This window comes from Rutidosis leptorrhynchoides, chromosome 1 (assembly GCF_046630445.1).
Source record: "Rutidosis leptorrhynchoides isolate AG116_Rl617_1_P2 chromosome 1, CSIRO_AGI_Rlap_v1, whole genome shotgun sequence".
NCBI lineage: Eukaryota > Viridiplantae > Streptophyta > Magnoliopsida > Asterales > Asteraceae > Rutidosis > Rutidosis leptorrhynchoides.
Window position 1 is genome coordinate 583,416,520 of NC_092333.1, and position 12,040 is coordinate 583,428,559.

General features: G+C 33.9%; 1 protein-coding gene across 1 annotated transcript; it reads right to left on the reverse strand.

Moving 5' to 3' along the window:
- Positions 1-1,117: 1,117 nt before the first annotated feature.
- On the reverse strand, positions 1,118-2,135 carry LOC139882849 (pathogenesis-related genes transcriptional activator PTI6-like). Its single transcript, XM_071867113.1, has one exon. It carries the CDS (start codon positions 2,020-2,022, stop codon positions 1,312-1,314), a length of 711 nt encoding a protein of 236 aa, XP_071723214.1. The 5' UTR covers positions 2,023-2,135; the 3' UTR covers positions 1,118-1,311.
- Between the last annotated feature and the right edge of the window lie 9,905 nt (positions 2,136-12,040).

Here is a 12,040-nt window from a genome sequence, read left to right on the forward strand (position 1 = left end):
CCCAAATACGTAGTTATAATCGAATGATAAAATTCATCGGATAAGCTTGTGCGATTTAAACGTTTCTTTTGTTAGTATTTTATGTGTATGATAAAAAAATAAAACTATTATTTGTAAAAAATTCCAATTTTTTAATCTGTGAGCATTCACTTAGTCTTTATAAATTAGAAGTTAAAGTATTTATCATAAATTTATTATATATGAGTAAACATAACCATAAAAGTTTAAAATTATCAAATAAAAGTTTAATAAGCCGTCTTACTTCAATTAAGAGAATAAATAACTCTTTTATATACAATTGAGAAGAATTAAGATTTAAATTTTAGTTCAAAACAATTTTTATAACTTACATTTTTAGAATTAATTTTTCTTTCTGGATTACGCAGATGGACCAAATCACTCACGCGATTATCTACAACAGTAGCATAACCTGTTCCTAATTGCTGCAATAGAGGAAACCCGAACCAATCCGAGAATTAATTTTTCCTTTTGGATTTCGCAGATAGACTAAACCACTCACGCGATTATCTCCCGCAGTTGCATAACCTGTTCCCAATTGCTGTCCTGAAAGAAACCCGAAATAATCCAAGGAAGAAACGTAATGTATGAAAGACAATTTTGGGTGAATTTGAAAGTGAAGGGATAACCTTGTGAAGTCAATCAACGTTTTTTTTTTTTTTTTTTCTTTTTTTTTTTTACTAGTAGGAAAGAGTAACAAAGTTACCATATGTATTCGAACAAGAAGATGATATTTCCAACATCTAATTTACTTGTTCCACTAAAATTTACTAAAAAGCCCTTAATGATAAGTTTACAAAAATTATTTAAAATTTTTTGTTAAATTATATGTAGGGATATTTTGGAAAGAAACCATGATTCAACGGTGAAACAAGTAAAATGGAGTATGGATATATTATCTCTCTTCTTTGAACAAAAATATTACCGAAAATGGTACTCGCATCCATGAATCATGCATATTACACGTATATCACGCATGAGTCATTAATTATCATTTTCATTTCAAACGTAATTAAAACATTAGCTAAATATCAAATGTTTCATATTTTCTGACACAACTTGCACTAAATTTGCAAAATACAAAAATTATCTCATTATATTACACTCACATCCGTACATCTCAGCAGACAAACCATACTTATTATACACAATCATATTTCCCATTAGTTTAACAAAAATACACCACAACTTCACAAAGTAACTAATACTGTATATACATATTTACTTTAATTAATTACTTAATAAATTTAAATTTTAAAAATTTAATATTTTATCACTAAAATAAATTCATTCTCACAAGTCAACGAAAAAATCGTCGATATTCAAGTCGCCAAACTCCTCACCGCAATAATTCTCCGACCCCAAAAAATCCGGTAAATTAAACGGCAAGTCATTATCAAATCCAAACGATTCAAAGTTAACGGAATCTAAACCGTCAAACGGCGTTAACTCGGCGTTATCACGGAGCACTGAAGTCGGCGACATATTACTGTTACTCCTTGTTCCTTCACTTCCGCTACTACTTTGACTTTCAACGGTAACGGTTTTACTAACGGTGACTCGTGGAAAGTTCGTAACGGCAGCCGATCCTTTTAGTTTCACGGCAGCGTTGTCGTAAACCGTCGCAGCTTCTTCAGGTGTATCAAAAGTTCCTAACCATACACGCTTCCTCCTGTACGGATCTCGGATCTCCGCCGCAAACCGTCCCCAAGGTCTCCGACGAACGCCTCTAAACCTGTTCGACGTTGATCCGTTACTCCGTTTAGCGGATTTAAACGACGGCGTAGTGAAACCGATCACCGAAACGTGTTTCTTCACTCGCTTCACAATTCGATCTTCATCACCGCTAGATGAATCGGTTGCGTACGGATCAGTTAACGTGATCCGTACAATCCTCGGGCTAATCATCTTCGCCGGAGAAACTTCAACGAATTTACTCGTTGTGGTGACGTGTTCAGAGAACTTGACATCCGATCGTACGGAGATCGTACGATCGACTTCCATATCAGTTCTCCAGTAATAATTGAAAACAACGGAGTAACAAATTAGCGGTGAGTTAACTTAGATTTGTTATTTTGGCGGGAAAGTTTCCCTCCAATTCTGAGGGAAGGGAGAAGAATCCGGAATGTGCTGATTTGAGGTGAAAGAGTGTATATAAAGGAAAGAGAGTGTAAAAATATAAATTCCAACACTTTTTGAGTTTTGACGGTGGAAATAAATTTATTTTAGTCCCTCCACTTTTTTATTTTTTTCAGTACTACACAAATATAATCATTTTTTTTTATAAAGCCAAATTTTTTTACTAATCTATAAAAATGATTACAACTAAGAGCTATCAGCTCAAATATACGAACTCGAAATACATAGTCGATGAATAAGATTACAACGAAGAGCTAATAGCTCTATTATAAAGATTACACACTAAATTATGGAAGGAATCAAGTTTTAAGGAAAAAGTACAATTTGTCAAGTTTTCTTACGGCATAGATCTACTTGTAATGACAAGCTGTGTATGATTAAGGTGCACTGCTATTTAAATAGCGACAAAGCACCGTCACCATACTCAATTTGTCCAACGCCACAGGGAGCCTTAAGAATTGAACAAAAAACCTTTAGTTAACCTATTCCTTTTTTCGTGTTTTCTGCCACATCATAGATTTTCGGTGTCGTTAACCAAGTTTGCCAATCCATTTTTTGATTTTTCCAACAACATTTTCTCCCATCGAAGCATTAAGATTGGATCTCGAAAAATAAAGATGGAACAGTGGAATTATGTTTCCCAAAAACCCGTTCGTTTCGGTTTTTCCAAAGGTAGTAACTCGTGACTCATCTAACGGCTTGCCAAATAGAAATACCAGTTTCATTCTCGAGGTTTGGGTTCGAGCCGGATGTTATATCAGTGGGGGTTGAGATGTGAAGATTGTCAAGAGACCACCACTTCCGGATTCTTTCCCATGTGTCACTGGCGAAATTGCACGAAATAAGGATGTGGTGCAAGGTTTCTAATCCATCGTCGCAAATCGGGCAACGTGTTGAATCAAGAACAATCCCGCGTTTGTCGATCTCGGTTCTAACGGGAAGTTTATTTTGCTTGGCCCTCCATACAAATATTCCAACTTTTTGAGGGATTAAAGTATTAATTGGCGTAGGGGATGTTTGTACATGACTAGTGGTGATCTCATTGAGGATATTAGTAAGAGATACAGTAGTGAAAATGCCATTTTTACCATATTTTCATGTTTAAATTATGGTAGGAATCAAGTTTAAAGAAAAAAAGTACAATTTCTCAAGTTTTCTTACGGCATGAATTTACCTAGTAATGACAAGCTGTGTATGATTAAGGTGCACTGCTATTTAAATAGCGACAAAGCACCGTCACCATACTCAATTGGTCCAACGCCACAGGGAGCCTTAAGAATTGAACAAAAAACCTTTAGTTAACCTATTCCTTTTTTCATGTTTTCTGCCACATCATAGATTTTACGTGTCGTTAACCAAGTTTGCCAATCCATTTTTCTATTTTTCCAACAACAATTTCTCCACTCGAAGCATTAAGATTGGATCTCGGAAAATAAAGATGGAACAGCGGAATTATGTGTGACGATCGCTCTAAATCCATATGGACGAACACGTCATTCATCGATTTCATTGCGAGGTATTTGACCTCTATATGAGATGTTTTGTAAACATTGCATTATTTTGAAAAGGCACACCATAAATGAATATTTAAATCAAAGGTTTTTGACATTTGATGATTTCTACATATAGACAATCACCGTAAATAATAGTTTACAATAGTACTTCCATTGACAATGCAGTCAAAATAAGATACACGGTGATGATTTGGTGAATGCAACGTTTCCTTGATAAACATGTCATGTAAGACTCCATGCACATAGCTTGTCTAACATATAAGCAAACAGCGGAAGACTTCTAGGGAACCTGAGAATAAACATGCTAACAAGTGTCAACACAAAGGTTGGTGAGTTCATAGTTTTAATGTTTCGTATAATCTGTATATAAAGGTGGATCACAAGATTTCAGTTGTTTCATCCAGAAACGTTTATCAAAATATTCTACAAGATTGAGCACCCTGGTAACTAAACTTAACTTATATATAATCTGTACCCTTTGTATAATCATCTTAATAATACACGCAAACCAACGTGTACGCTTCTCAAATAGCATACATCCGTTAAAAGGCTAGTGCTCTAGCTCGGACGGGGATATCAAGCCCTATGGATCCATATACTACTACTCGCGCCCACCAGTTCTTATAACTGGCAGTTACTAGTTACCAAAGCTAAGGGATTTTCGGTTCAAACTCAGTGTAGAATTTAGTATGTACTTGTATCCATTGTGTTTAAAATAAAGTGCATGTATTCTCAGCCCAAAAATATAGATTGCAAAAGCAATTAAAAAGGGAGCAAATGAAACTCACGCATATAAATATTGTATATCGGTTAATAAAGCATTTGCATGTATTCTCAGCCCAAAAATGTAGAGAGTAAAAGGGATCTTATGAAACTCACAGTTTAATATTGATATACAATATTGCAGGAAAGCACGTAGACGCATCGGAGATGATAAACACGAGGTTTGATTCACAAAAATACCCCCGAACATTACCCATAATTTCCTTGGCAATAACCCATATTTTCCTTAGCTCTAGCTCGCTCGGAAACTCGTTTTGAAAATTACTTGGACAGCACTCCGTCGTAATATTTTTTTGTACATTATTATTTTTGTATCGCAAAAATAATAACACTAATAATAATAAAAAAATAATAAGATTAATAATAATCTTATTAATAATAATAATAATAATAATAATAAATAATAAATAATATTACGGAGTATATATATATTTGTGTATGTATGTGATTTAAATCGAGCGAAAACACTGAAATTTATAGATGTGGCCTGAAATCTGGAGTCATGCGACTCGCATGGAAATGGCCTTCTGGCCATGCGACTCGCATGGGGACCAGGGACAGCTCACATTGTTTTGGCTCCTAGCTTGTCGACATAATATAAAATAAATATAAATATATAAATAATTAATATAATTATTTATATATTATATTTTATTCTTGTGCATAGTAGACTAGATATTTTTGGTCCGTTGCGTCGGGCGTTTCTTCTTGACTCGGGTCCCGGTTCCGGATTTTCAGACGTCCTTGCGTACTATTTTATATCGTGTACTTTGCGTTCCGCAACTTGTACTCTTGTCATTTTTAGACGTTCTTCATCAATAATTTGAACCTTTTTAATTGTATCTTGTACATTTGAGCATTTTGGACCTTTCCGTCTTCAATTCTTCGTTTTCGCCTTTTGTCTTCGCACTTATTAAATATAAACGAATATTACTTGAATATGGAACAATTACAACTAAAATCCTGTCTTTCTTGGGGGATAATGCTATGAAATATATGTTCCTTTTTAGCCTTATCAATAGCCTTAAATTATCCCTTAATTATATCACTCAAAGTGTATCTTAAACTTTCGAGTGTTTTGGTCATTTACTTCTATAAATCATCGTCTCGCTATTTGTTAAAATACATTTTTATAATAGCGTTTTACTGTAGCCAAGTTACTGTAGCAAAGTCAATTTCACTGTAGCAATTCACTGTAGCAAAGTCAATTTCACTGTAGCAAATAGTGATTTTCGAAAACACTGTAGCATTTTGAGTAATGTGGCAATTTGAAAACACTGTAACAAATTAGTGTTTAACTGGTTCATCTTAAACGCTTTAGTTAACTTATCTAAATATCAATTGAATCAATAAACGAATGTTACTATCGTTTATTATATATATGTATATATCTTTTTAATATACATAAATCAGTTTTTAAATACACATTGGAAGTTATTTATAAATAAATTTTAATAATAAATATTTCAACTTATCATATACATTCAAATAGATATTTAAACCAATAAGTTTAATGTACGGTATCAAACAATTAATACATTGTTACCTTTTCATGTTATAGTATATATGTATCTATTTACATATAATTGTTCGCGAATCGTCGAAAACAACCGAAGGGTATTTAAATATATAAAAGTAATTCAAAAATTTTGAGATTCAGTTTTACAGACTTTGCTTATCGTGTCGGAAATGTTAATCATACAAAGATTAAGTTTAAATTTAGTCGAAATTTCTGGGTCATCACAGTACCTACCCGTTAAAGAAATTTCGTCTCGAAATTTGAGTGAGGTCGTCATGGCTAACAATAAAAATGTTTTCATGACGAATATGAGTTGATAAATAGAATTTTATCATCGTTGAATAATACGGATAAAACAATCCGATTACTCGAAGCGTATGAGAGAAGTTATCGTAATAGAGTGAAATGGAAAATAGAGATTCGTTTTATCTCTTGACGTAGTAACGATTGATTTTCGGAATTCAAGGAAATTAAAAGAAAATCTTTGAAATATATAAAAGATTTGATTCACCGGGATTTAAGAAAATTAGGATCCACTTTAATTAAATGCGGTAACCTGCCCTGGCTACTTTGTCCGGTATTTCCATTATAAATTGACTTCTTCCATTTCATAATATTCACCACCCTTAAAACTTTCTTCCCCAATTAATACATTCAAAAAAATTGTGAAAATGCTCAATCCAGTTCTGGTTCTTGACCTAATATTGACGTTTGCCACAATCATCCTTCTTTTCCAGCTCCCACCAGAAGAATCTGTTTATTTCTATTATGCTCTAGGGATTGTTGTATTTATCATTCTCCCGTGTCTTTATATTGCTATACGCATTGATATACACGGTTTGTAATTTCAGGTTTGTTATCGGGCTTATATCTCCCCTTATATTTCAATGTCCCTACTTCTGTCTTCTATAATCATTGTCATTCACAGTTAATACTTCCTCCTATTTGCTGCGATTTATACTCCAATTTCTATTTCGGAGCTTTGTCCCTTCGTTTCTTCTTCTTGCGATTAGGCATCTCTTGTAATGGTCCAGAATTCGTAGGTATGGAGTTTTGGATGAACATAGTTAATGTTCCGAGAAGGTAATCGTAATCGTACGATCTTGATTTGTCAAATTACCAGAATATCCGGAAAAGACCGAATCATCAAGAAAAATATTTTCTTGATATGTTTAGAGGTTAAATAGAATAAAAGAGTTATCTAACATTGTTCATGATGAGGGTGTGATCTGTGAACCTTTATCACGTTCCATTAGAAACTCAGCATGACTTACTGTAATATAATCACGTTGATCAAGTGTCATTATATTATATTAACTCATGCTTCAATTCCCAACATTACTTCAAAACATTTATATTTTAAACTTGAAAGTTTCAGAATTTAGAAACTAAAATAGTTTCTTTTATGGTGTAACACAAATATCGTAAAGAGAAAATTGATTTTCGATAAGAATGATTATGAAATTATCTCCAGAAATATGGAGGATATTTATAATGAAAGATACGATGATATCTTAGAATTTCTAATATCAGAGGATGATGAAGAATATTGTCCGCAAGGGTTTAGATTCGGAAGCAAGGTATTCGTTAATGGCTTCAACAGATACTGAATCATTTGGATTCTTTGAAAACAGGTTTTGTCCTTGTGATTTATCCACAGCCTCTTTCATACTTTGCTCAATCCGTTTTCCAGTTCCAAACTTTCTCTTTTTCTCAGCTTTACCACCATACTATTCTTTATCATCAAACTTTTGACTGTTAAGGTCGTTTACAGTTTTTGCTGCTTCATCAACATTTTTCCAAAATTCGGAGAACTAGTTTAGTAGTTTGGGGTGTTTTTCGGAAACTTCACATTCGAAGTATGTAAGTCCAGGAGGTAGACGTTATATGTACACATATAACTGTTGGCGTAGACGTGCTACAAGATTTCAAAATACTGATTGCTAATTCCCGATAGTTGGTATGGCAATTGCCGTTATAAGATGTGGATGAGTACATGATACGGTTTCAATGAGTATAAGGATTTTTTTGAAAGGTCAAAGATCAATGAAGTCGTTGGTAGATTTACTGCTAATGTGGTGGAACATGAAAGATTCCCCGATAACAAAAACGTATGTGCCAAAGTTATAAGTCTGAAAGGTCGTCGTTGACTAGTTGAATGGGTGATAATACTGGATACTTTTAAAAAGGAATTGCAAGGTTATTTTCAGTAATAATAATGCCGAAGGATTTATCACAGATACGTGTTAAAGTTTTACTTAGGTTTCGAGAGCTTTCCAGATATATGATTATAAGTACAAATCTTTCTTCTCGTAGATATCGTGTAGTTGGTTTGTCTTCTCGTTTGTTCATTAGTTGAAGTGTTTCCAAGAATTTCGATGGGTTTGAACGCAAAATGTAATCATATGATGTTCTAGTACTGTTCTGAATTCAAAGCATGGTTTTCGAAGCATGGTTTTGAAAGATGTAGGAATCTAAGAGTGATGTTTTTCGTTTAATCTTGACTTGGATTCTGATCTATCGAAATCAGAATATGAAATTGAATGAAAATGGTTATTCTGCGATGAACAGATACGTATATCTATAGGTTTGAGCAGTATAGTTAATGATTGCTGAATCAGAATTGAAGAATGTATAGTGTAACATATTAATGTGGAATTTATATATTTCTAGGGTATTACCTACCCGTTAAAATATTCTCATCATTAATAGTTTGTACAAAAGGATTTTCAATTACAATCTTTATGAAAATATATGTATGTATATTTCCTTCAGATGTAATATAGATTTAATGAGTTATTAAACTCATTTGATTTTCGGTTGGAACTAGAAACGAATAATCTCTTCTATATTAAAGATTACATAATCGTCGCAGGATATTTCTCCAATGAAGTTATGAATTAATACTTCATCGTTTATGGTTATTAGTATTATTCGGTGCCTACGGTGCGTATGAGGTTGATACTCGTGGGACAGATTATGAGGTTAAGGTTTACGGTGCGGATGTTGTTGTTGGTGGTACTGGTACTGTTGTTGGTTGTGCTGCTGGTTCTGGTGGTGCTACCGGTGCTGCCTGTGATGCCTGCAAATTGTGCATCATATTCTCCAAAGCCACAACTCGAGCGCGAAGCTCGTTAACTTTTTCTATTATTCCGGGATGATTGGCGGTTGGTACGAGAGGATGAATAAAGTTTAAAATTCTAGTTATCATATAATCGTTGCGAAATATCCTGGAAATTAGGGTAAAGATAGTGTTTCGAACGGGTTCGCCGGTAAGTGCCTCAGGTTCCTCACCAAGAGGTGAATTCGGTTGGTGGAAAGGATCGCCTTCCTCTTGTCTCCATTGATTAAGTTGATTACGAACCCATCCCCAATTCATCCAGAATTGGTGATGACTGATTGGTTGATTCATTCCGGTTACACTGCTTTCGGAACTCAGGTGGAAATTCATATCGGAATCCGAAGAACCCGAATTACTTGCAGAATTCATCTTACACGGTTAGATAAATAATTTTCGATGTGAAATGATTTTCGGATATCGGATGATATTCTAATTACATAGAATACCTTTATATAGTACAAAGGATCCGCAAATTACGGAGAAACTTTCGGAAACTGTCAAGTAAAGGTAACAGTAACAGATACGCTAAGATATTCATTTTGTCTATACACTAGTCATGCAATCCATGCAATAAGGTGTGTCTAGACTACAAATAATAAGCAGGTAATTTTCCACACAAGGAATGATAAGCAGGTAATTTCTAACAAAAAAATTATAAGCAACAACTTTTATCATGCAGACATGGTCGAAGTCCAGACTCACTAATGTATCCTAACAATAACCGGTTAGACACACTAATGCAAATTCTGGTTCGCTAAGACCAACGCTCTGATACCAACTGTGACGATCGCTCCAAATCCATATGGACGAACACGTCATTCATCGATTTCATTGCGAGGTATTTGACCTCTATATGAGATGTTTTGTAAACATTGCATTCTTTTGAAAAGGCACACCATAAATGAATATTTAAATCAAAGGTTTTCGACATTTGATGATTTCTACATATAGACAATCACCGTAAATAATAGTTTACAATAGTACTTCCATTGACAATGCAGTCAAAATAAGATACACGGTGATGATTTGGTGAATGCAACGTTTCCTTGATAAACATGTCATGTAAGACTCCATGCACATAGCTTGTCTAACATATAAGCAAACAGCGGAAGACTTCTAGGGAACCTGAGAATAAACATGCTAACAAGTGTCAACACAAAGGTTGGTGAGTTCATAGTTTTAATGTTTCGTATAATCTGTATATAAAGGTGGATCACAAGATTTCAGTTGTTTCATCCAGAAACGTTTATCAAAATATTCTACAAGATTGAGCACCCTGGTAACTAAACTTAACTTATATATAATCTGTACCCTTTGTATAATCATCTTAATAATACACGCAAACCAACGTGTACGCTTCTCAAATAGCATACGTCCGTTAAAAGGCTAGTGCTCTAGCTCGGACGGGGATATCAAGCCCTATGGATCCATATACTACTACTCGCGCCCACCGGTTCTTATAACTGGCAGTTACTAGTTACCAAAGCTAAGGGATTTTCGGTTCAAACTCAGTGTAGAATTTAGTATGTACTTGTATCCATTGTGTTTAAAATAAAGTGCATGTATTCTCAGCCCAAAAATATAGATTGCAAAAGCAATTAAAAAGGGAGCAAATGAAACTCACGCATATAAATATTGTATATCGGTTAATAAAGCATTTGCATGTATTCTCAGCCCAAAAATGTAGAGAGTAAAAGGGATCTTATGAAACTCACAGTTTAATATTGATATACAATATTGCAGGAAAGCACGTAGACGCATCGGAGATGATAAACACGAGGTTTGATTCACAAAAATACCCCCGAACATTACCCATAATTTCCTTGGCAATAACCCATATTTTCCTTAGCTCTAGCTCGCTCGGAAACTCGTTTTGAAAATTACTTGGACAGCACTCCGTCGTAATATTTTTTTGTACATTATTATTTTTGTATCGCAAAAATAATAACACTAATAATAATAAAAAAATAATAAGATTAATAATAATCTTATTAATAATAATAATAATAATAATAATAATAAATAATAAATAATATTACGGAGTATATATATATATTTGTGTATGTGTGTGATTTAAATCGAGCGAAAACACTGAAATTTATAGATGTGGCCTGAAATCTGGAGTCATGCGACTCGCATGGAAATGGCCTTCTGGCCATGCGACTCGCAAGGGGACCAGGGACAGCTCACATTGTTTTGGCTCCTAGCTTGTCGACATAATATAAAATAAATATAAATATATAAATAATTAATATAATTATTTATATATTATATTTTATTCTTGTGCATAGTAGACTAGATATTTTTGGTCCGTTGCGTCGGGCGTTTCTTCTTGACTCGGGTCCCGGTTCCGGATTTTCAGACGTCCTTGCGTACTATTTTATATCGTGTACTTTGCGTTCCGCAACTTGTACTCTTGTCATTTTTAGACGTTCTTCATCAATAATTTGAACCTTTTTAATTGTATCTTGTACATTTGAGCATTTTGGACCTTTCCGTCTTCAATTCTTCGTTTTCGCCTTTTGTCTTCGCACTTATTAAATATAAACGAATATTACTTGAATATGGAACAATTACAACTAAAATCCTGTCTTTCTTGGGGGATAATGCTATGAAATATATGTTCCTTTTTAGCCTTATCAATAGCCTTAAATTATCCCTTAATTATATCACTCAAAGTGTATCTTAAACTTTCGAGTGTTTTGGTCATTTACTTCTATAAATCATCGTCTCGCTATTTGTTAAAATACATTTTTATAATAGCGTTTTACTGTAGCCAAGTTACTGTAGCAAAGTCAATTTCACTGTAGCAATTCACTGTAGCAAAGTCAATTTCACTGTAGCAAATAGTGATTTTCGAAAACACTGTAGCATTTTGAGTAATGTGGCAATTTGAAAACACTGTAACAAATTAGTGTTTAACTGATTCATCTTAAACGCTTTAGT